Source organism: Talpa occidentalis, unplaced genomic scaffold (assembly GCF_014898055.3).
Source record: "Talpa occidentalis isolate TD23 unplaced genomic scaffold, MPIMG_talOcc4v2.1 talOcc4.10, whole genome shotgun sequence".
NCBI classification, from domain to species: domain Eukaryota; kingdom Metazoa; phylum Chordata; class Mammalia; order Eulipotyphla; family Talpidae; genus Talpa; species Talpa occidentalis.
The window spans coordinates 33666441-33693016 of record NW_023600993.1 but is presented as its reverse complement, the minus strand read 5'-3'; the positions used below and the strand labels follow the sequence as shown (position 1 = coordinate 33693016).

The 26576-nt window shown below is 39.0% G+C and overlaps 1 protein-coding gene across 5 annotated transcripts in view; it reads left to right on the top strand.

Moving 5' to 3' along the window:
- The window catches only part of MAP4 (microtubule associated protein 4), a 165857-nt gene that overhangs the window by 65056 nt on the left and 74225 nt on the right, over positions 1-26576 (top strand). For all 5 annotated transcript variants that reach the window (XM_054693843.1, XM_054693840.1, XM_054693845.1 and 2 more), the window contains exon 3: positions 14562-14630. In XM_054693843.1, coding sequence (XP_054549818.1) covers positions 14562-14630 — 69 coding nt within the window. The remainder of the gene's footprint in view (positions 1-14561; positions 14631-26576) is intronic.

The window sequence follows — 26576 nt, the reverse complement described above, 5'->3', positions numbered from 1 at the left end:
TCTCCCTGGCTGGCTGGGGATCGAACTTGTGCTGCAGAGTTTGTGGATTGCTTCATAGTGCGGTGCTTAACCCTTTGCACCACCAGGAAGGCCCTCTCTCTTAAATTTTGAGTGAAAGTTGAAACTCATTTATAATAGAGGCTAAGGATAAAAAGTATTTGTGCCATCTCTTTTAGTAGATGATTGGTGTAGAGTTGAGTCAGGTTAGGCAGGTGCAAAGCTAGGTTTGGGCTTTGTTGTCACTGTCAATTCCTTTAGTGTACTTCTTCAAATTCCTCTCTTCTGCTTAGTGTAGGGACTGAGTTGTGCTAGTAGTGGGCAGTATTTCCATATTTTGGTGTTGATTTAGGCTCACTCCCATATAAAAGGATGGTTGACTCTTTCTTAGTGTATTTACCGTGTTCACAGTGGTAGGGTCTTTTAGTGGTATTGATGTAGGATCCTGGGCTAGGACTTTTTCTTGCTCCTCCCCTAGGGTAAGAGGTATTTTCTTATTACTCTTTTCCTACTACAACATTGGCTCTTTCCCAAACCCTGGGATGACAGAGTTTGATCCTCCTCTTCCAGTAGCTTAAAAGATTTAGTTTGCATAGGGGAATAAAAGGGTCTCAGTGGATGTATCTTCATGCCTTTCCTTTACTGCTGGCTTTCTTCAGGTCTGTACCACTGAGGGAGGCTCTTTATTTATTTATTTATTTATTTATTTATTTATTTTTTATTTATTTATCTGTTTGTTTGGTTTTTTGTTTGTTTGTTTGTTTATACATGCACTGGGTACAGTCAGAAGCGCAGGAGGGTGAGAGAATTCACCAGAACCAGAGCGGGGAGCAGAGCAGGCAGAAGGACCGAAATACACTGCTGAGGGGAGCAGCAGGCGGCAGGAGAGGTCTGCGCGCCATTTGGGACCCTCCTCTGGTGGCAAGGGAGCAGCTGGGGATCGAACCGGCGCTGCAGAGGCCGCGGGCAGCTTCGCAACCCAGCGCTCAACCACTGCGCCACCGGGGAGGCCCGAGGGAGGCTCTTTTTTTTTAAATATTTAAATATTTATACAAGAACTGGGTATAGGCCAGATGCGTGGGAGGGTGAGAGGATTCACCAGAGACAGAGCAGGGAACAGAAGAGGCAGACTGATGAAATACACTGCTGAGGGGAGCAGCGGGCATGACAGGAGAGGTCTGCCGCACCAGTGGGATCCTCGCCAGCTGGCCGGGATCGAACCAGCACTGCAGAGGCTGAGGACAGCTTCACAGTGTGGCACTCAACCACCTGTGTCACCAGGGGAGGCCCCTTCCCTCAAGTCTTTCTTGTGAGCATCTCGTAGATATTATGGAGACAAACCCTGCAAGTGGGTGGGAACTCCCTTTGTGTCTATGGATATCACAATCCCTATACTCTCATCAAGCCTTCACTTTTAGCAAATCATTAGAATTTTTATTTGAATTATTCTTACTTCCTGTCTGGCATCCAGAATCTCTTATCTGACACAGGAGAGCCAATATTTAACTCCTGTATTTCCTCAAGGGGCTTGTTTTTCTTTGGGTTTCATGCCACTTAGTGGCCATAAAACCTCAGCTTTCTGATGAGGTCGTTATGATTTTGTTAGTCAGTCTACCTTTTTAAATTGTTTATAGGGTGGGAGTGACATTCTTCTGGTATTCTATAGCCTAAGTAAAAGAAAAAATTCTGTTGCCTTTATATGTGCTGTATTTGGGGAGTGAGAGTATAATGACAAATTATCAAAAAATTACTGAGAGTTTAAAGTCATATAAATATGATAAAATCACAAAAATACATACAAATATTCTTCCAAGAAAAAAATTGGATTTCTTGATGGAAAATGGGAATGCTTATTCCTCGTTTAATCTGTAATGGTCAATAGAATTATTTGTCCCTTGATTGACCTAAAAGTAAGGAAAACTTAGCAGGAAGAAAGGAAATGGTAAGGAGTGTTTCTGTAACTTTAGACATGGCTAAGATGTTCTCCCCATGCACATTAACTTACCCTTATCAGTCACAGGTGGAAGAAGCTTGCTGCTTTTCATTTTCTGTTTTCTTTTAGCTGTGCATTGCTTCCACCCCCTGGGACTCATCTTGGTGGGTGAGGACTATGAAGCAGAAGCAGATTTTCTTGTGCTTTATCTTGGGACCACTAACTTGACCAAGAAGAAGAAAGTTTTTTAGAAGCTCTTTTGCAAGAAAAAATATTTACATTCCCCTGCTTACAGTTCGAATATGTGTATAACCTGTAATTGAAAGTTCATTAATTCAGGAAGGTTACTCTAGAAATTGACAGTAATGATTACTGTAAGAATCAGAACTGGTTATAGGAAGGAGACTTATTGTTACTGTATATCCCTTTAGACCAATTGGATTTTTTTTTTAAAGATTTTTTTATTTATGCATACAAGAACTGGGGTACAGGTCAGAAGTGGGAGGGGGGTGAGAGGATTCACCAGAGACAGGGTGGGGAGCACAACAGGCAGATCTACACTGCTGAGGGGAGCAGCGGGCAAGTCAGGAGAGGTCTGATGCACCATGTGGGCAGTTCCCTGGCTGGCTGGGGACTGAACCCTAGCTGCAGAGGCTGCAGACAGCCCCACAGTGCTGCACCCAACCCCCTGCACCACCAGGGGAGGCCCTGGATCAATTGGATTTTGTATACATTTGTTTATTAACCTGTTCAAAAAGAATAATACAAAGTTTATAGTTGTAATATAACTAAATTTTAAGTTGTTCATCCTTTTTGTTTGTAGAAGGCTTCACTTTGGATAACAGGAAGGAGAGTGGGCTATTTGGAGATAGTGAAAAAGAAGAAAAAGCACTTCTTTATTTGATCTTATAAAAAACACAGTGTAGTGAGTGAGTTATGTGTTTATGAGGACTTCTCTCCTGTGGGTTTTATAGCTTATCAGACTGATGGTTTATGCCACAATGATAGGTTTCTTGTTTGTGTTCTATTCTAAATCAGATGTTAGTTCTTCTGAACACTTCTTCAGAAGTGATGGAACAGCCTAGACTTCATTTTTTTGTTTTATTATACATCTAGCTTTAAGGTTGTTCTTAGATGAGATTTGCTAAGTTATTACTGGTTTTCTTGCTATGATTTTTATAGCAGGTTTACTTAGGCGAACCAGTGGAAATTTATCAGCTAGTTTCCTGCAGTTGAATGGGGTCCATGTAATAGAACTCTTGGGACAATGGTGTTTTTATTTATTTTAATTTTCAATTCCCCACCCTAATTACCCTCAACTGAAAATAAGTAAGAAACTAGGGTTGCTTTTATGGCACTTCAGACAAAGCAGGAAAGGCTGCATTTTTTTGCTCCAGGTACATTTTCTGCCCCAAATATGGCAACAGTGATTTCTCCAGGAAGCTCCTGGCCCTTAAAATTATGAAATGGTATTTCAGAGTTTATAATGTGAGTGCTGGGATGCTTTTGTTGCTCCTGCGTTTGTCATTTGTTTTCAGGCCTTTTCTGTGAAGATATTACCTCTTATTTTTGCCCTCATTTAGTTTAGCTTCTGGAAGAATTTTATCTTAGCATTGCCTCCATGAAATATACTAATAGCCAAATACCTGGAAATAGACCTGGTGTCAAACTATTTCTAAAATGCTTGTCACCTTGGGAAACAGTTCTCAAAACAGTTTTTCACATGTCCTGATTGACTTTTTCTTCAAAAATGTTATCCTAGTTGTTCATTATCAACTCTGTGGTTGTCTTCTCTAGGCAAGGGATACAAAAGATAGAAGTTTTCTCTCAAATGTGACTTACAAAAGCTATAATTGGTGATTCTGATGCATCTAAATGTCACCATAGATATTTGAGTGAACTAGCCCGTTTTTGACCCTTAGAAACAAATATTTGGCAGATTTGTGGGTAAGTCACTTAATTTTTCTGTACTTTGTATTCTTAGATAGTCCTACTTGTGAGAGTAAGAGAATAATTTCTCCCCACTGCTGCAGGGGGTTTTGGAATCTAAAAACTTGTTTATTATAAGTTGTTGTAGCCTAGGACAGTAGTTCAGGGTTGTGGTACTTGCACCAGAAGTATCACTTGGGAACTTGTGTAAACTGCCATTCTTAGGCCTACACAGATTCAGAGATTCTGGGGTTGGTGCTTAGTAGAAGAACTGGGGTGTAGGCCAGAGGTGTGAGGTGAGAGAATTCACCAGAGACAGAGCGGGGAGCAAAATGGATTTAATGAAATATACTGCTAAGGTGAGGTAGTGGGTAAGATGGGAGAGGTCTGCTGCGCCATATGTGACTTAACGACTGGCTGGGGGCAGAACTCAGCTTGTAATGGTGATAGTGCTGAGACTTAACCACTAGGCCACACAGAAATCTGTGTTTTAATGAGTCATTGCAGATATCTTGGATGCATATCCAAGATTGAGAAACATTGATTCGGGAGAAAAGAAAAAAATACAACTAAATATTTATTGCAGACTTCTGTTGTGGATCATGGCAGCCAAATTGATCGGCCACTAGAGGGTGGTATTGGCATAGGCCTGACACACACACTAGCGGGTGCCCTTGTATTGAAACCATGCTGAATCCTCCCCATTTTGCCCAATGCAGGTTTACTGTGGCTGTCTTCCACAGAGCATACATACCCTCTCATTTTTTTGTTACTTCCATTTTCTGTCAAACGGATTCTCCAGCTATGGAATCTGAAATCTGTTGTGGAAGAAGAGATTAAAAAAAACAAAGCAAATTTGGGCCTCCCTGGTGGCGCAGGGGTTAAGACTCAGCCTACGAAGCAATCCTCAGCCACTGCAGCAGAGTTCGATTCCCGGTCGGCCAGGGAGAAACCAACATGGCGGGACAGACCTCTCCTGTCTTGCCCGGTGCTCCCCTCAGCAGTGTACTTTGGTCCGTCTGCCTGTTGTGTTCTCTGCTCTGTCTCTGGTGAATCTTCTCACCCTCTGTATCTCTGGCCTGTACCCCCATTCTTGTATAAAAATAAATCTTTTTAAAAAAAAGCAAATTTGATTGCCCTTATAATTTAGAGCATGTGATTAGTTTTGAAAAACTTGAGTTATTTTCAGTGTTTTATGTGTTTAGCTTTTGATGAAGTGGACATCCCTCTCAGAAATTAGTCAGTGGAACAAGAAGTCAGTGTCTCTTGAGTGAGGATTTATCCAGTAATACACAAGGTTCCAATGATTAGAATCTAGTAAGTCTTATTGACAGAGACTTATGTAAGCCTCTCTCCTACTCCAAAACCCAATTGTTTATATGTTATAATCTTATTGTTATTCTTCTTTCCTGGGCTTAGATTTTTAGACTGTGAGGTGTTGAGTATATGGTAGAAAATCTCTTAAATTCTCTTCTAATCATCTTGCTTTATTTTTTTTTAAAGATTTATTTTCATTTATACAAAAATTGGGTACAGGCCAGAAACATGGGAGGGTGAGAGGATTCACCAGAGACAGAGCGGGGAGTGGAACAGGCAGACGGACTGAAGACACTGCTGAGGGGAGCAGTGGGTGAGTCAGGAGAGGTCTGCTGCGCCATGTGGGAATGTCCCTGGCTGACTGGGAATTGAACCCGCGCTGCAGAAGCTATAAACAGCTCACAGAGCTGCGCTCAACCCTCTGCGCCACTGGAGAGGCCCATCTTGCTTTATTTTATTTAATTCTGATAAATTGCTTATTTCTTAGTCTCACAGTTATTACTTAGTCTGATAATGTCATTTAAGCTAGATTTTTGTATTAAGGCAAAAGTAAACTAATTTCAGTGTTCGTATAGGGTTATTTCATTTTAGTGATCAGTTTCCAGTTAATAACAGAGTAATAATTGTTATTAGTATTTACTTAACATTGTGCAGTTGGCATACTACTGGCTCCAATATTATTGCATTTAATCCTCATGATAATCAAGGATGCCAATAAATTCCTGTTTTCCACTGAGACTAGAAATTATAAGGGAGTTGCATTTGATCATTGGTTAATAGTGACAGAACCACAAACTGAACCAAGATTGCCTGCTTTTTCAATTTCTTCTAATAAAAACATACTGTTTCCATGAATGCATACTTTGATTTAATATCTCATAGATACTGTTTCTTTTTAAACTAAATTTTATTTAAAATAAACTCAAAAGGCAAAATTATTAGACATATACATATTATGTTCATGTAAATGAGTCATTTTATTTATACAAACAGCATGAACTTGAGGAATCTGCTATGAATTAATATAATTTGCAAAGTCTTCTGCTTTGCTAGACAACTATTTTCATATCTTCCCTTCTCTGTTCAGACTTCAGCACTTGTTCTCCAGTTCAGGTCTCAGTTGAAGACCTTTAGGACAGATACTCAAACTCAGAAGAAAACTTCCACACAGTCCCATAATGTGAGTTGTCTTTTAGTGGAACAGATTATCTGCGAAGATCAACAGGCAGGTAGATCAGAGAGTCTGAAGTTTAGAAGAGAGTTCTAGGCTGTAGATACAGGTTTCTTCTGCTATCTCAAAGTATCAATAGAACAACCCTGTTTGTTATGATTTTTTTTTTTTTTTTAAAGATTTATTTATTTATGCATACAAGAACTGGTTTTACATACCAGAGGTGTGAGGGTGAGAGGATTCACCAGAGACAGAGTGGGGAACAAAACAGGCAGATTGACAGAAATACACTGCTGAGGGGAGCATCAGGCAAGTCAGGAGAGATCTGCTGCACCATGTGGGTAGCTCCCTGGTCGGGGATAGAGCTCATGCTGCAGTGGCTGTGGATAGCTTCATAGGTTGCCTCTTAACCCCTTGTGCCACCAGGGAGGCCCCTATTTGTTATGATTTAATGGGTACTTTTTTGGGTCTGGGAATAATATTGCTATGAATTTATATGGCAAAGATATTGAGAATTCCAAGATTCAAAAAATAACTTACCAAATTATATCTACTTTTGGATAATGGGGGAAATATGCATAGATCTGGATTTTGCTGATGTTAAAGCTTTGGCTAAAGTTGGTTTTCTGCTATCCTTTAAAATTGCTTTTTTTTTTTTTAATCTTCACCCCCCACCCCTTAAGATTGGGTATAGATGTAACCATGTAAGAACATCCATTGACCTCTGTCCCTTCTCCCTCTGTTCCCCCTCACCTCCACCCCCAAGCTTCTTCATCTTTTTATTATTTGATAAGTGCCTCCCCTGAACCTTCCTTTCCCATGGCATTTTTAATTTTAAGGTCATAATGAAGCTACTTGTTATCTATAGCTATCTATAAGCCACTCTGAAGTAGGAATAGTATTTTGTTTACTTTTATATTCCATGCAGAATGACACTTTTAACAAAGGCAGAGAGGCATAGAGTAGTTCACACTGTACCAGCAACTTCAAGTTGCTCCATAGTGAGAATCCAGAAGTGAAAGTGACAAGAGAGACAGTGACAGGAGAGAACCATGCAGAAGCACACCCTCCAGGTGAGCTCATACAGCATCTTGGGGTGGGGAGTCACTGGGGAACTAGGAAAGAGGGACAGACCTGCATTAAAAAAGTCACTATTCTTGGCACATGGTAGATATGCAGCCATTGTTTATTAAACTAAATTGAAATTGCTTTGTTTACTGCTAAACTGAGCTTAAAGAATTTTGTTCAAATTGGATTTGTTAATGCTTTTGTTAACAAAAGCAAGTATGTCTGCAAATCAAAGTGATAGGTATTTATAGTTAGGTAGGCACAAATGTCTACTCCAAACCTTCTTTTTCTTTTTAAAGATTTATTTATTCTTTATACAAGAACGGGGTATAGGACAGATGCGTGGGAGGGTAAGAGGATTCACCAGAGACAGAGTGGGGAACAGAACAGGCAGACTGACGAAATACACTGCTGAGGGGAGCAGTGGGAGAGACAAGGAGAGGTCTGGTGCACCATGTGGGACCCTCCCTGGCTGGCCGGGATCAAACCGGCGCTGCAGAGACTGCGGACAGCCTCACAGTGCAGTGCTCAACCGCCTGTGCCACCAGGGAAGGCCCTACTCCAAACCTTCTTAATAGCCTTTTAAAAAAAAAATTTTATTTATGCATACAAGAGCTGGGGTACAGGCCAGAGATGCAGGGGAGTGAGAAGATTCACCAGAGACAGAGTGGGGAGCAGAACATAGGCAGACTGACTGAAATACACTGCTGAAGGGAGCAGCAGGCGAGACAGGAGAGGTCTGCTCAGCTGCAGAGGCTGCGGATCACTTCATAGTGAGGTGCTTAACCCCTTGAGCTACCAGGGAATCTTTCTTAATAGCCTTACTGTTCATATGTGGGAAGTTGTATCGATGCATGAAAAATTAGTGTGACACTTTTGCAGAAACCATTGTTTTGGAAAAGAAAAGAAAAACAGTGTACTGTTTTTCACAGTAGTGGTACTCTAGTGTAAAAGAAAAGCGGAAATTTCTTATTAATTTGAAAGATTCTTTCTTGTATCTGAGGAATTCTGAGATCTGCATAGGGTAGAGATACCAAAGAAACAAGCAACGTTTACCTGTAAACCACCATATGACAAGCTGTCTTTTATATTCTTTTTTTAAAATCTTTTTTTCTCATATAGAAAAGTTCCATTTTTCTTGGGCACAGATTCCAAGTGGGTTGGGAGGAACATTTGTTTCTTACAGTCAAATTTATTACTTTGGGAATGGTTAAAACATCGTTATGTTCAGATAGCTCTTTGAAATCACAGCAACATCCCTTCTTCCCCCCATGTAGATTGTAGCTCTGGTACTGAAAATAAGGAAATAGTATAATTTGTGGCCTCTTGGTGTTGATCTTTTTGAAATTTTACATTAATCACTTTATCCCCCGACAATAAAAACCCGTGAAGAATATCAGTTAAAATGATTTTGAAAGTATAATCTCTGATATTTTGTTTTTAGAAATTTTAGGTTAACTTAGGAGTTCCTTCATTTGCAGTTTCCTGTCACATTCTGTCACCCCATACATATAATGGCAGTCACATTTATTTCAATCATTCATTCATTTGTTCTTTAAGCAAATATTTATCGAGAACACTTGTCACTAAAGGTGAAAAGAAATGAACCCAAAACTTGAGACCTTAAGAAGTTCACAGTTCATTAAGAAATATAGATAAATGCCAAAAGAAAGGAATAAGAGCTGTGAGATTTGAGAGCAGTGAGATAATACCTGATTTTGAGACTAATAGAAAAACAATCTTATCTTTGAACGAAAGAAATAGATGGGATTCAATGCACAGGTATAGAGAGGAGGAATCTCAATGTTGATGCTTTAGGTTTGTGAGGAAATTTCTTCTGATGGGGGTTCATACTTTCTTTGAAAGAGGTGAGGTTCTATGCTGAGAAACAAAGGTAGAAGGGGATAAACAGATTAAAAGAGAACTGGATGGTTTAGAATAGACATTGCAGAATTGGATAAATAAATTGACAGAAAATGTTTGGGTTAAGTGAAGGTTCATAATGGTGAGGTTATGATGGTAAACTGTCTGCCAGAACACAGCCATTTTTCTTCATAGGGGAAGCTGGGTAAGGACACATGAGAATCTTTGTAGTATCATCACAATCTTGAAAAGCTTCATGTCTTTTGTTTGTACATTTTTAAATTGACAGACATTAAATATTTTTTAAAGATTTATTTATTTGTGCGTACAAGAACTGGGGTACAGGCCAGAGATGTGGGGTGAGATGATTCACCAGAGGCAGAGTGGGGAACAGTACAGGCAATTGACTGAAACACTGCTGAAGGGAGCAGCGGTTGAGTCAAGAGGGGTCTGCTGCGCCATGTAGGTCACCTCCCTGGCCAGGGATCAAACTCATGCTGCAGTGGCTGCAGATTGCTTCGTAGTGCTGTGTCCTAACACCTTGTGCCACCGAGGCCCTTTGATAGACTGTTCTGATTTATATTTCCCCAGTAGTGTATGAGATTACCTATTTTCCTATATATTTGCCAGCATTGGTTATTAGTAAATTAAAAAAAGATTTTATCACTCATGACAAATGGTATCAACTTTTAAAATATGTATTTCCTGTAATCTGCATTTTACTTTTTTGTAATCAACATTTTAAAGTGAGACAAATTTTAAAAATTAGCCTTCTTGAGCTTGGAAGAATAAATTTTTAAGCTTACTGTGTGAATGTAATAGGGAATTTATTTGTGCCAGATATGTTCTATCCCATATTTGGCATATGTTCTCTCCCATATTTGCTATAAATAACAGCTAGAACATACTTGACATCTCTCTGGATAAATAAAACACAGTATGTGAGGCCCTAGCATGGTGCATGGTACGTGGTGCATAGTGGGTATTTAATAAAAGTCTATTGTCTTTCTTTCATTCCTTTATTTACCCTTTTCTTCTTCCACCTAGTTGGTACTGTCTTTTAGTCTGTTATTTTTAGTTGTTCCTCTCAGATAACAGAATAAATAATCTTGAGTTGTTTCAAGATTCCTGCCTTAAATATGTGGGAGCCAGAAAGTTAGACAGAGTCATTTGTTCACTTCCAAAGTAAAATCTTATATTTTATATTTTAGTAGCATGCATTCTAGATTTTCTCCTGTCTTGTGAAAAATAGTTCTGATATTCTTGATATGATTCATAGGAAACTCTTTAGTTGGCAGATTGACTGTGGAGCTAGTGAGGTTGCTGAAATTATCTACACTTAGATATAGTTAGAGCTTTTAAAGAAAGGTTGTGTATACAAATTGATCCATATAATCTATGTATTTAAATCAAGATCCCGTCAGGGTTTTTATATAAATCACCACTTGATTTTAAAATTTATATGAAAAATCAGAGGAACTAGGATACACAAAACAATTTTGGAAAAGACCAAAGTTAGAGGACTCACATACCTCATTTCAAGACTTTTTACAATACAACATCAAGATGATGTTGTATTGATAAAATGCACAGGCATAGAGGGCAGTGGAAGAGAAGAGTCCAGAATTAGGCCTATACATAACATGATTAATTAATTTTCATAAAGTTGCAAAGACAATTTAGTGGAATAAGGATAATTTTTTCAACAAATGATACAGGAACAATTTGATGTTGTACATGCAAAATTATGCACTTAGATGTTTCTCTTATACTGTATACAAAATGCAAAGACTTCTTGCATGCCTCACCAAAAGCATGAAAGAAAAAATGATCAATTAGTTTTCTTCAAAATTTAAAACTTTTTTTTAAAGATCTATTTTATTTATGCATGCATGCAAGAACTGGGGCATATATAGGTCAGAGGTACGGGGAGTGAGAGGATTCACCAGAGACAGAGTGGTGAGCAAAGCAGGCAGATCTACTGAAATACACTGCAGAGGGGAGCAACAGGCAAGACAGGAGAGGTCTGCTGTGCCATGTGGGTAGTAGCTCCCTGGCCAGGGATTGAACTCCTACCACAGTGACTGGTGATAGTTTGATAGCTAGCTTGACAGCACTGAGACTTAACTCCTGCACCACTAGGGAGGCCCCAAATTTAAAACTTTTAATCTCCCACATGTTCAGTGGTGGAACTGTCACAGTCTTGCTGATGGAAAGCAGATTTCAGTTAATTGAGGTACTTGGGTTCACCAGCTACAGAAACATGAAGTAGCTCTACTCTGCCTTAATTCTTGTGTTTGCATTAGACAAAAAGGTCTTTACCATGTGCCATATGTACACAATCTGTTTTCAAAATCTGACTTTTATCAAAGTAACAGTACATTGTCATTGCAGAAAAACAAACCTCCCTCTCCTCCCCTACTGTCCCACTTTGGTAATTTTTGCCGTATTTGGTTTAAAAATGTAGTTGTAACTATTTTTCCTACCATTGAACATTTGGTTGTATAGTTTTTGTTAACATAATGCAATGAGCATATTTGCATCAAAATTATCTACACTTAGCAGTATTCCTTAGATTAAATATTAAGAGAGGAGATGCAGGGACTAGGATTTGAGGTCCTAGAGGCTGGGTACTTGTTGCCAAGAAAGATTGTAGACCAAGTAGGATGGAAGACAGAAGGATCACCTCTTCTAGGCCTAACTGATGTTGGGTACTGTGATACAGATTTACTTGCTTATGGAAAATACCAGCTGTTGTTTTCAAAGCCCATTTATAATGAAGTGGACAAAGTTGGCCCTGTGGGTATCTGGGGAACTGCTATCCAGGTTTCAGAACAGTCTAATATAAGCAAATGGCAGCCATATGGTTGGCATGTTTATAAGGCGGTTGTGTTCATCACAGCTTTCTAAGTAACTCTATGTAGACCATGTACTCTATGAAAAATGCAAGTATGATTACTGAAAAATAAATATTTGGAAGATAATCATTGAAGGACAAGCAGGACCCTGTCTTCCCCCATGAAAGTTTAAAAATCTGTTGCTTTGGGGCCTCCCAGTGGCATAGGGGTTAAAGTCTCAGCTCTATCAAGCATCGCCAGCCACTGTGGCATGAGTTTGAACCCGGCCAGGATGCACAGCAGACCTCTCCTGTCTTGCCTGCTGTTCCTCTCAGCAGTGTATTTCAGTAGAGCTGCCTGTTCTGCTCCCCACTCTTGTCTCTGGTGAATCTTCTCACCCCCTGCACTTCTGGCCTACACCTTAGTTCTTAAATGCATAAATAAATAAAAATAAATCTTAAAAAAAATCTGTTGCTTTATAGTTAATCGCAATATATATTTTTTTAAGATTTATTTATTTATTTTCATATAAGAACTGGGGTACAGGCCAGATGTGCCGGAGGGTGAAAGGATTCACCAGAGACAGCAGGGAACAGAACAGGCAGACTGATGAAATACACTGCTGAGGGGTACGACAGGAGAGGTCTGCGGCGCCATGTGGGACCCTTGCCAGCCAGCTGGGATTGAACCGCCACTGCAGAGGCTGCGGACAGCTTCACAGCACTGCGCTCAACTGCCTGCGCCACCAAGGGAGACCCTGTAGTTACCTGCAATATTTATCCACAAAGGGAAAACCTCCAGGTTTCCCCTTTAACCACCATCTTCCAGTATTATCTTGAAGTATTTGCCTTTACTCTGAACCCCTGTTGTGCTTAGAGATGGTTTCCAGTTCTACATCTCTAAAACATCCAGCTCTTTCCTAGATTTCCTTGCTTGTATAGGGAAGCAAAAATCTGCCATCCCCAAATATGTCCTTTTTGGCAAAAGTCTGATTTTTTTTTTTTTTTTTTGTGGGACCGTCACCGGTGGCCGGGGATGGAACTGAGCTACAGAGGCTGCGGGCAGCCTCGCAACCCAGCGCTCAACCGCTGCACCACCAGGGGAGGCCCGGCAAAAGTCTGATTTAATGGGAGGGAATATGAAGGGTGGGTCAACGTTGCTTTTAAAAAAGATATACTTCTGGGGCCTCCCGGGTGGCGCAGCGGTTGAGCGCTGGGTTGCGAAGCTGCCCGCAGCCTCCGCAGCGCCGGTTCAATCCCCGGCCACAGGGTGAGGGTCCCACATGGCACGCAGATCTCTCCTGCCGCCCGCTGCTCCCCTCAGCAGTGTACTTCGGTCCTTCTGCCTGCTCTGCTCCCTGCTCTGGCTCTGGTGAATTCTCTCGCCCTCCCGTGCTTCTGACTGTACCCAGTGCTTGTATAAATAAATAAATCTTAAAAAAAACAAAACAAAACAAAAGATATACTTCTGTAAGGGTGTGTACTAGAAAGACCTAATCTCTAGCTCTTTTCAGTGGAGAAGGCAGGATTAAATTTGCATACTTTTGTCTACTGTGCCTTCCCTGATAACCTCCCTAATTGACCTCCCCTTTCTTCTGTAACCTCCCTGGTCTTAGCTAAATGATTTAAGATGTCCTCTGAAGCCACGTTATTATTAAACTTTTTTAAAAAAGTAAAACTTTTACTCTTCAAAACACACAGTTAAAATGAAAATACAAGGTAAAGACTGGGAGAAAACATTTGCAAAATTCACCTGATAAAGGATTGGTAGCCAGAATATATAATATAATTCTTACAAGTCAATGGTAAGGAAACAACCAATTGAAAAATAGTCCAAAAAATTGACTGTTCAATTCACCAAAGGAAAATAAAGGGATGACAAATAAACACATGAAAAGATGTTTAACATCTTTAGTTATTAGGGAATGAGATCCCAAAACACTCCTATTAGAATAACTAAAATTAAAAAAAGAACAAAAACTCCTCTGCTTCTAGAAGTGCTTCTGATGACCTCTGCATAATTCTCATGTACAGGAACAATGATGGTGCCCTGGACATTTATGTGGAGGTTATTTTAAATGGTTCTGTGTGCTTGAAACATTTTATTTGAATCATAGATTGTAAACCATAGGACTTGATGATGTTTTTATTGAGTATAAGGTAATCTTTGACAGTTTACAGAGCTGAAAAGACATTGGCTTGCATTTAGGAAGACCTTTTCTCCAGTGGGGATATTAACAGAACTTGGGCACCGTGTGGACATCAATGGCTCAGTTCTATTCTTTGTCACTGGGTTTCCTTTTATTGGATCTTTAAAATTTGATAGCTCTTTATGTACTTTAAGCCAGTGTTATGAAGAGTGACACAAATTCTAGTAGACATAGATCTGTTTTTCTGTCACAAATAGTGGATCTGTCGCAATGGATAATTATTTGTGGTTGTTGCAGGTCCTCCATCTTCTAAACCAGCAGTGCTAGCCAACGGTGATCATGGAATAGGAGGAAATGATTCTACAGGTAAGTGGTTCTTAGGATTCCCCAAATATGTGGCTGAAAACAGCCGCAGTAAACATGTTAATAAGCTCCTTTGAGGAGGATTGTTAGTGGAAGCATCTAGATTATTTCTTCCAAGGATATTATTGTTTCTTGTTGGATATATTTAAATCCAGGGCATCTGCCACAAAAATCTTCATCAATGGAAAAAGAAGAGTAAATTTCCTTTGATAGTCTTTGAATGTTTGTTGTAATTGTATCATACAGAAGCTAAATCAACCTTAAAAATATACTTGCAGATGCAGAATGATCACCGAAATGTTACACTGGGGACCTTTGGCTACTACAGCTTTGTAGGCAGGTCTCTTCCCTAAATGCACACTGTGCACTTAGTTTGCTTTCCACAGCTAGTGTTAGAAAACATTTGAACTACAAATTAAAAGTTCCTTTCTTGTTTGCCCTATTTTTCTTTTACTTTTCTTTTAACTGTTACTTTTTAAATCTTTCTAACTTTTAACTCCTAACCCTTTCTAGAGTTTGATATTTTGTCAGCTAGGACTAGGACTAAGAGTTCCTATAGATTCCCATCTCCTAACTAGCACAACTTCCTGCATCCCCTTCCCCAACCCCAGTATCTGCCCAGGAGCAAAATTCTCAAAGGAAAGCAGGATCCCACAGGATGTGTTTGCTATCTAAATGTTTTCTTGGGTAGCTGATATGAGTTATGTTGGATTTTTATAAATAACTGCACTTAATTTGCAGTTGTGCTCAGACTCATACTGTTGATCCAGAGAGTAGACTTCTAATGCTCAAGCACATTGTCATCTGCAGCAGAGTATGCTCTTAACTGGGGCATAAACTTTTGCTTCACTTTATTACAGTCTGGGTAAGTACTATTATAGTGACTCTTGTATGGAGCCTCAGCCTTGATAAGCCTTTCCTTGATCTGTCACAGGATTTCTTGGTTTCTAAGGCTTCCCAAAAGCCTCTGTTTGCAAGCAGTTATCCCAGGATTTGCTTTTTATTCTGTGATTTTTAGAAATTTTGTATATATTTTTGTACCTCAGGTTTAATGATGACTATGTTCTATTTATTGTGATTATTAACTTACCCCAATGATATTAGCATCCTTATTTAGCAACTCATAGATTAGTAACTTTTGAAATCTAGAAACAATCAGAAGTGCTACCTTACCTTCCAGGTTTGTGAACGGAAATATTGTATTTCTTTGATAGTCTTAGTTGTATAGACTTTTTTGTGGCCACTTTGAGGCCTGTCATTTACGTAATTTGGCTTCAAAAAACATTTATAGAAATGTTCCTGTGATTAAAGAGGGAGCTTGAACATAAAATTTAAAAATATAATAAATTAATTTGCTTTATGTGGGAGGCAGTGCTAGGGAATGCAAGACTGGAGGGAACTGATTTGATTAGCCAGTTGAAAGGGTGAAGACTGCTTCTATCCACGAGGGAAACAGCTATCAAACTTTAGTGGAGATCTCTATTCCAGCAGGATGTTGTCTGACCAGAAGAGACCCAAACTTCATGTAGCAATTGTTTCTCATTGCCAAATATTAATAGTGCAGGAAAAAAGAACAGGGATAACATACAGCCTGACCCTTGCTGTTTCAAGACATAGTTCCCTGGTGGGAACTTCTGAGAGCCAGGCTGTTCAGAAACTGCCCAGTGGTGTTAGAAGAGCATGTCCTTCTGCTGTTGGGCACTGCTCCATCTTTGGGCAGAATATAGTTTGTGTACCTGTGAAGATGTTTGAGTTCTGAATTAGTTCACTTAACTGTATTAAAACAGATGCTTTACTGAAAATATTCATGCTCCATTCGTGCATGGGAAGGAATAGGGAGGGGGCCAGGGTGAAGAGTGCATGTTTTTGGAGCATGTTGACTTCATTCTAATTTGGTCAACACTAACTGGAACGTGTAGTTTAGTGGCATTTTGAAAACTCCTATTTCTGTTTCCTTCAGAATGTTACCTGTATTCTTATGAGCAGACCATCTCCACTGATAGTGTATAAAGGATTTATGAGCATCTTGCTGTTTTGAACTTGCTGTTTACTAATAACCTGTGCTTTTCTACCCTTTCCTTCCCCTTCCTACTTCTTCCTCCCTTCCTATTTTTCTCCTCCTAGAAGCCTAGCGTGTGTCTCAACACTGGGGCTGCTGCAACACCAGACCAGTGATCTTTCCTAAGCACCGTTACACTTCTAAAACCTGCAGCATTTTGCAGAGCTTTGCTTTTCCTTCCTGGACACCATATAGAAGAAGCTGAGGGTAGTTCTTCGGGGCCTAATTCTGCTGATGCCTGAGCAAACCACCTACTTCCTTTTGTGCCCTGCAGGGCTTGATGGGACCTCCTTTCCCTTTGTGAGCACAAAGTAGAAGATGAATTCGTTTTAGTATTTTTTTTTTTTTTTGGTAAAGGTTATTCTAATGTCTTTTTTTTCTTGTTCTTTAAAACTCATTTTATCACTTAGTTCATCTCATATTTTTCTTTTTGTTCAACATTTTCAGTTGGCCTTTTTCATTTGATCTTCAGTTCTTCAACATGAACCAGGGTATTCTGACACCAAATGAGAACATGTGCTTTCATAAAGGGATTGAGTCCACCAGTACTGCAGTGAGCCTCCCTTTTCCTCTTTCTCATTCCTCCCTCTGTGACCTTGCTTTTAAGGAAGGATGATCATTTAGGCTCTTTCTCGCAACCTCACTAAAATATGAATAATGATGACTAATTTGAAGTTTTCTAAGTTAAATTAGCTCTGAAACTTTGAAAAATATTTCCTCAAATTAAATCATCCTTTATTATTTGCAGGGTGGGCTGAAATTATTTCTATTATGAAATTTTGATCTGTTTGACTAGGCTTAGATTCTCTTGAAAATTTGACAACCGTACTATTGTGTATGAAATTTTATAATTAAAATTACTTTTGTGTGATCATGCAATCTCAAAATAACAATTGAAAACTGCAACAAAAATGGAATCTTGTTAGAACAACTATAAATCAACAAGTTGATTTAGATAAAAAATAACTTTTTCTGTAACAAGGCAAGAATGAAACTAAATTGTGACAACTTGAAGAACCACAACCAATTCATCAGATTTCTAATGAAATTATTATCTCATAGAATAAACTCAAACTCAATTAACAATTAATATCCTTTTTAGCTCTGGTGGTGCCTCTGTGCAGCATATGATAGGATTGGCGGATCACACATGAAGATCTATGTGTCAGGTCCTTTGCCATCTACATTAGTCTTTATAATTCTATAATTCTCACAGTCTGAGGATGGTCTCAGTGGGATTTACTGTTCCTCATTTTTTCAATCTAATAGCTAAAAAAAAATCTGAAACTATTTGGGTTAAGTACTGTGAATCTTTTCAGATGATATGCTTTGATTACTTTTACGCACTGGCAGTATTGTAGCCAATGAGGCTTATCCAAGCCACCAGTGTTGCTAAGCTTTGATATTTTTATAAGTAGGATACAAAAACCATGGGCTGTGTTTTGAAATCTTAGAGGAGTTCTGGTTTAAGATGTGGACTGTGAAATAATCCTAAATTTTCAGTCCTCTTACTGATTATGAAGGTTTTTGAAATTGCCACGTTACTCATTGTTTCAGATTAAAGTAAAGAAATGGAATCAGGTTCTGAAGAAGATTTCAAGATGTACATTATTTTAGATCTTCTGATACAAAACTCTTGAAATTATAAAGTCATAATATTATGTAAGTTTAAATTGAGCCTCTGCCTTGACTTTTGGAAATTAGGAAGCATGTCCTCTTCTGATCATAGGATTGATTTCTCTGCAAAAAATTCCTTCTGTGGATTCTTGGGAGAAAGCACTAAAGGGACTCACTCTTAAGTTCTAGAGAGAAGAACTTACAGTTACCTTTTAAATAGTTACAAAATATAAAAACTCCTACCATAGTAGAGCATATCATCAAATAAAACAGTTTCTTTTTACTTGGATGTGTGATTTTTTTTTTTTTTTGGCCAGAGAATTTTTCAAAACTGGTAGTGTTAACTTTTAAAAAAACGCTTTTGACATCTTTCTATCCTAATGAGTCTCCGCAGCCTGGATGCAGTGCTCCTGTGGCTGTGGTCAAAGGCACACACTCACATTTCATTGTTGACATTGATTTTTTTCCGCTTTTATTTCCATTTGTTATGTTTATTTGTGTTTGAAGATTTTTTTCCCAAGCATTTTCCTTTTGACTTTATGATATTGTTGAAATTTCCTACTAATAGCTAGCTAAATTTTGGTATATATTATCAGCTCTCTCTGTTTCAGTTGGATATTTAATTTTGATAGAAATAATTTCATGTTTCATATATAGCTTCATATGAAGTATCCAGTCCTATAATTAAATGCTGTATTGCCATGATGGTTATACCTGCGTGGTCCAATATCTCACTGGTGAGGTGACCGGACTAGTGAGGATTGCTCTGCTGAAATGTAATTTGTCTTATATGCAATCTCTCTCTCTTTTTTTATAATTTTGTTTTTAAATAATATTTTTATAACTTTGTTCATGCACCTAAGTGTGTTTTTTTTCCTTTTTTTTTTTTGGTGACATTGACTTCAACGATTTGTATCTTGGAACATTTTTATGTGATCATTGTGCTAAATAATCTACACTAATAAATGTCTTACATTAACACCTATGAACTGGATTTGGTTGGGGTCTTAATTATTGAAGTATAATATGACTAAGATGAGTTTTGTAAATAAAAACTGAGGCATGAGTTCTCAGTCTGACAAAGCTTCTCTTCCCACCTATAATAATTGTGTGGGGTTTTTCCTTTTTCTACATTCTTTTAGTTACTTTGTCATTTTTGATTCTCAGTGTAAACTCCCTGTTATCCAGAATCTGTTAGCGATACTAAGAAGCCCAAATGACTGTTTGATATTTTATGGCATCTGGTGAAAAAGACAGTTGGCAGAGTAGCAATAAGAAGTTATTCCAAAACTTTTCATAACTTATCAAATAAAACTTGTTATATTCAACAGTATATTGTTACTTTATTATTTGATAATCTAGTATGCTATGTATTGGGAAAAATTAAATGGATTGCTTGGTTTCCTTACCATTCTGGGTTAATGTTTCTTTATGGTACATAGATTTGCAAATGTAGTATGTTGAATGAATTAAACCATTGTAAGAATTCTATGCCTAAAGTAATTTGCGTGGCATAAAAGACTTTTTTTTTTTAGTTTGGTGAACACTTCTTTTTATTAAGAAAGCTTTAATTTAATGTTCTTAGCTTTCCTTGTAGAGCTCTAGTCTTTTTTAGCTTTGAAGCACACAAATTTAAATATTATAATAAATAATTCACAATTCTGGTTTTCTTATAGATACCCTAGAATTAAAGCTTTTGGTGATGGGGACAATTCTTAAATCTTATATATATGCATTTTAACAAAAGTGAAATGAGGTGTGGCTACAGTTGGCTTCTTCCCTCTTCGAACTAATAATGTGGTGGGTCTGGGAGATTAGAGAGGATTCTGGACAAAGATACAGAGTCATGTAAAAGTGGATTGTTGCTCTGTTTAATATTGATGCTATTCCATTACAGTGAAGACTTAACAACACTTAACCACAAATTATTTGTGGAATAAACCTCTGTGCTGCCACAGAGACAAGTTACTATTATTTACATTGCCTGGGGCTAGATGCAGTACACTAAGTGCTCCACAAAAGGCAGTGTTATTAGTGGTTTCTGTTGTGGTCAGAATAGATTACTGTGATAACTGTTCTGAATATGATGGGAAATAAAACCCTCAGGTCATACCAGCAGTGAAACAAAAAAAAAGTTAAAAAAATTTTATTTATGCATCTAAGATCTGGGGTATAAGCCAGAGGTGTGGGAGGTGAGAGGATTCACCAGAGACCGTGGGGAGCAGAACAGGAAGACTGACTGAAAGACACTGCTCAGGAGAGCAGCATGTGAGAAAGGAGAGGTCTGCTGTGCCATGTGGGTTAGCTTCCTGGCTGGGGATTGAACTCATGCTGTAATGGCTGCTGATAGCTTGATAGTGCTGAGACTTAACCCCTTGCACCACCAGGGAGGCCCCACTGTAAAACTGCTTTTTTAGAATGATGCATAAGGTATCCTTGGTGTTTCTTCACTGCTTCTTGCATCATCAGCTAGAATACAAAGGATTTAGAATTAGAAAAATTGGGCCTTTCCTGGTGGCGCAGCGGTTGAGCGCTGGACTGCGAAGCTGCCTGCTGCAGAGGCTGCGCCTGTTCAATCCCCAGCCACCGGCAAGGGTCCCACATGGCGAGCAGACCTCTCCTGTGCGCCCGCTGCTCCCTTCAGCAGTGCACTTCATCAGTCTGCCTGTTCTGTTCCCCGCTCTGGCTCTGGTGAATTCTCTTACCCTCCCATGCTTCTGACTGTACCCAGTGCTTGTATAAATAAATAAATAAATCTTTCTTTAAAAAAAAATTATTTTTTCTTTAAAAAAAAAAAGAATTAGAAAAATCCTGAATATTCCAAAATGTGAAATCTTATCAGAGGAATAAACCTTAATGTTACAGTTTCTGGGTAGCTATTACTGCGAACCCATAAGGTGGCCAGCCCATAAATGGAGTAAGACAAAGCTGCACACTGTGTTCCTAGATGCAGAGTTCTTCCCACCCACTTCTTTCAGAATCCTGAAATAAAACATTAATTTTTTTCCTTTGATTTCCCTAGGAGTTGCATGTATCAGTAAAATACCAGTACCTAGTGTTTCTTAATTTCTGTTTCTGCTTTCTGATAAAAATAATAGAACGCAGAAATATCCACAGTAAACAGCAAGTAAACAGCATGTTTACTTCTAGGGTGTTTAGTGCTCCTTTGAATCCAGCTTATGGACTGAACTTAAGAGCCTTTATCTAATCAAAGCATTTAATTATACTGTGAGTCATTAGTCTTGAATTTGTGTAGTCTTGAATTTGAATAAGACAAAATAATTTCATGAGCTGTAAGTTTGCTCTACTTTTTAACCATAACTTTGTTTATATGATTTGCTTCTCTATATAAAATGAAACTCTACACTATGCCAAAAGGCACATATAGAAACAGGATATTTGCTTTAACTCCTCAAGTAGCATGTAAAACATTTTCCTTTCTAAGAAAAATTAAAACATTATACATGGAGCCATACTTTACCAGAGACAAGAGGATTTTTACTCACAGAACTACAGACATTTACACATAACTACTGTAAATTAATCTTGTATTTTTACTTGAATCTTGACTCAAACAGTTCATTTCTCTCTGATACATCTCATCAATAATAAGGATAAGTTTGTAAACCTCTTTTGAATGTAAAACAGTAGATCTCTTTAATTTGAAGAAGCTGAAGTTAGGTTAGTAATAGAGCTTGAAAGTATACCTAGTCGGACAAACCCTATACTTTTTCTACCAAAATATGTTATATCATGGTGGATCTTCTTAAACATCAGAAAAGCAGTGGGAAGGTGTAGACCTTTTAAGGCCTGTTTTAAGGCCTTTTTGGGGCATCACTGGTAGAAAATCCAGACTATTTATTTTGAGAACTGATCCCAGGAAACAAAGGTGGGAGACTAGGAAAGTATAATTGGAAACAGGAAAACCCAATACAATGAAGTATTAGTCACTGCAGGGGGAAAAATGGATCAGAATTTTCCACCTGAGTTATGAAACTGGGTAGTATTTACTGAACATTTACCGTCTCTTAATTAACTCTACTGTACTCCTCAGTTTCCACTTCTGCAGTGCCAGGCTACTGGCACTGTCTTGTCTCTGGCATCAGAGATAGTGTGGGGCAGAAAACTCTCGTTTGGTTGGTATAAAGTGCTGTCAAATCACATCTATATGCATTTGGATTCTACAACCATCGCTGGATGCCTTAGGCTTTACCATAGAGGATGATTCTTGAATTCTATCTATACAGAGAAACTTGGAGGAACTCCACCAATCATGGCACTAATTCCCAGTCCTAACTTTTAAAAACTGTAGAACTGACCGGAGGAATTATTAGTTTTGGAATTCTCCATCCTTATGTTCTCCTTTTGGATCAAATACAGTAGTTTCTTTTTTTCTAGGAATTTTTCCATTTCTTCTAGGTTAATCAATCAAGTTCTTATGCATTAGCTTATAAACCCTTTTGTTTCTATAAAACTGGTGTAAATGCACCTCTTTTGTTCCTGAATTTAGTAAATAGAGTCATCTTTTTCTTAACTAGCCTAACCAAAGGTCTGTCAGTTTGGTCAATTCTTCAAGGAATTGATGTTTGTGGTTTTGTTGAGTTTTTTTTTTTAAGATTTATTTATGCATGCAAGAACTGGGGTACAGGCCAGAGGTGTGGGCAGGAGTGAGAGGATTCACCAGAGAGAGAGTGGGGAACAGAACAGGCAGATCGACTAAAATACACTGCTGAGAGGAACAGCTGGCAAGTCAGGAGAGGTCTGCAACGACATGTGGGTAGCTCCCTGGCCAGCTAGCTCCCTCCCAGGCTCCCTGGCCTGATCAAACTTGTGCTGCGGTGGCTGCAAATCGCTTTATAGGTTGCATCTTAACCCTTGTACCACCAGGGAAGCCCCTCGTTTTTTGTACTTTCTGTTTCATTTGTTTGCATTCTAATATTTTCTTTCTTCTGCTTGCTTTGGGTTTAGTTTGTTCTCTTTTTTTCTAGTTTCTTTTTTTAAATTTATTTTTATTCATGCATACAAGAACTGGGGTATAGGACAGAGGTGTGGGGGTGGGGGCATGGTAAGAGGATTCACCAGAGACAAAGTGGGAGCAAAACAGGCAGCTCTACTGCAATACATTGCTGAGGGGAGCAGCAGGTGAAAAGGAGAGGTCTGCTGCGCCCTGTAGTTTAGCTCCCTGGTTGGGGATCAAACTCATGCTGCAGTGGCTGGCGATAGCTTAATAGTGCTGAGACTTAACCCCTTGTGCCACCAGGGATGCCCTTTTTCCTAGTTTCTTAAGGTAGAAGGTTAAGTTACTTATTTGTAGTTTTGTTTACTCCCCCCTCTAAAGATTTATTTATTTATGCATACAAGAGCTTGGGTATAGGCCAGAGATGCGAGAGGTAAGAGCATTCACCAGAGACAGAGTGGGGAACAGAACAGGCAGACTGAAATACACTGCTGAGGGGAACAGCAGACAAGATAGGAGAGGTCTGCTGCACCATGTGGCTTGCTCCCTGGCCAGCTGGGGATCGAACTCATGTTGCAGAGACTGTGGATTGCTTCATAGTGCAGTGCTTAATCCCCTGTGCCACCAAGGAGGCCCTTGTTTACCCCCCCTTTTTTTTTAAATATTTTATTTATTTATTTATTATTTATTTATACAAGCACTAGGTACAGTCAGAAGCGCGGGAGGGCGAGAGAATTCACCAGAGCCAGAGCAGGGAGCAGAGCAGGCAGAAGGACCGAAGTACACTGCTGAGGGGAGCAGCGGGCGGCAGGAGAGGTCTGCGTGCCATGTGGGACCCAACTCTGGTGGCCGGGGAGCAGCCGGGGATTGAACCTGCGCTGTAGAGGCTGCAGGCAGCTTCACAACCCAGCGCTCAACCGCTGCGCCACCGGGGAGGCTCCCCCTTTTTTTTATATAATTTTTTTTTATTTTTATATTCCCCATACAATTGCAATCCCCTTATTTTGATCCCAATCCCTCCCCTCCTGCCCCCCACCCTCCATAGAGTGTCTCTGGTTCATAGTTGTTTGTTGATTTTGATTTTTACTTTTTTTTTTTTTTTTAATTTTTTAATAGAGGCATGTTTTATTTATTTATTTGTTTGTTTGTTTGTTTGTTTTGTTTATACATGCACTGGGTACAGTCAGAAGCGCGGGAGGGTGAGAGAATTCACCAGAGCCAGAGCGGGGAGCAGAGCAGGCAGAAGGACCGAAGTACACTGCTGAGGGGAGCAGCGGGCGGCAGGAGAGGTCTGCGCGCCATGTGGGACCCTCCTCCGGTGGCAGGGGAGCAGCCGGGGATCGAACCGGCGCTGCAGAGGCCGCGAGCAGCTTCGCAACCCAGCGCTCAACCACTGCGCCACTGGGGAGGCCCGATTTTTACTTTCTTATAGTTATTCTTTTTCCTGTCCCTTACTTAAGTTTTCTAGATTCCTGCTATGAGTGAGACCATCCGTTATTTTTCTTTTTCTTTCTGGCTTATTTCGCTGAGCATGATCCCTTCCAGCGCCATCCATGTTGCTGCAAATTGCATGTGTTCATCTTTTTGGAATGCTGCGTAATATTCCATGGTGTATATGTACCACATCTTCTTGATCCAGTCATCTATTTTGGGGGATGTGGGTTGTTTCCAAAGCTTAGCTATTGTAAAGAGTACTGCTATAAACATAGGGGTGCAGGTGCTCTTTGGAATTAATGTTTCTGTGTCCTTTGGGTAAATACCTAGGAGTGGAATGGCTGGATCATATGGAAGCTCTATGTTTAGTAGGTCCAGAAATCTCCACACAGCTCTCCATAGTGATTGGACCAGTTTGCACTCCCACCAACAGTGCAGGAGAGTTCCTTTTTCTCTACAACCTTGCCAACATTTGTTGTTGCTAGTTTTTTAAATATGTGCCATTCTCACTGGTGTACGATGGTATCTCATGGTAGTTTTGATTTGCATTTCCCTGATTACAAGGGATGTTGAACATTTTTTCATATGCCTGTTGGCCATTTGCATTTCCTCTTCAGAGAAGTTTCTTTTTAGCTCTTCTGCCTATTTTTTGACTGGATTATTTTCTTTGTTTTTGTGGAGTCTCATCAGCTCTTTGCAGATTTTTGTGATCAGTCCTTTATCATTAGTGTTGTGTGCCAAAATATTCTCCCAGTCGGTGGGGTTTCTCTTTGTTTTTGTTATTGTCTCTTTTGCTGTGCAGAAGCTCTTTAATTTGATGTAGTCCCAGCTGTTTATCTTTGCTTTCTCTATCACTGCTTTGGGTGATGTGTCTGTAAATATGTCTTTGATGTGCATATCATATAGTGTTTCACCAATATTTCCTTCTATGTATTTTATGGTTTCAGGTCTTATGTCTAGGTCTTTAATCCATTTTGAGTTGGTTTTTGTGTATGGTGTGAGGTAGTAGTCAAGCTTTATTCTTTTGCATGTAGCAACCCAGTTTTCCCAGCACCATTTATTGAACAAACTTTCTTTGCTCCAATGCATATTCTTTCCTCCTTTCCTTGTTTACCCCTTTTAATAGAGGTATTTGCAGCTATAAATTTCTCACTAAGCGCTGCTTCAGCTGCTCCCATAAATTTTGATATGTTGCATTTCCATTTTTATTCATCTCAATTTCTACTTTCTTTGACCTATTGGTTATTTAGCAGTATGTTGTTAATTTCTGCATATTTGTGAATATCCCTAACTACTTTCTGTTATTGCTTGATAATTTCTTTCCTTTGTGGATGGAGAACATACTTTACGTGATTTCAATGAATATATTCAGGCTTGTATTATAGCCTAACATATGATCTGACCTGGAGAATGTTTCATGTATACTTGAGAAGACGTGTATTCTGCTGTTATGTCTAGTTAGTTTTTAGGTTGTTCAGGTTTTTTGTTCCTTGTTGGTGTTTTGTCTAGTTATTCTATCCATTACTGAAAGTGGGGTATTGAAGTCTCCAGCAATTATTGTTGAATTGACAATTTCTCAATTTAGTTAGTTTTTGCTACTTGTATTTTGGTACTCTCATCCTAATTTTTAAAGAAGAAAATTGAATAATATAATTTTAATGATTTTTACATAAATATTTGAGGATTTATTTCTTGTGAAAATTTCTCCAGTATAGAAAAGAGGATGCAAATGATTACTCCAACTGAGCTTCCAGGAACTTCCAAAACAACAGTGAAATGTCAGTCTCTGGAAGGAATATTTACAATACTTTTTCAAAGGATGGATGTTTTCCCTCAAAAATTCAAACCACTTTTGGGGTAAAAATATCAATTGAAAAGTCCA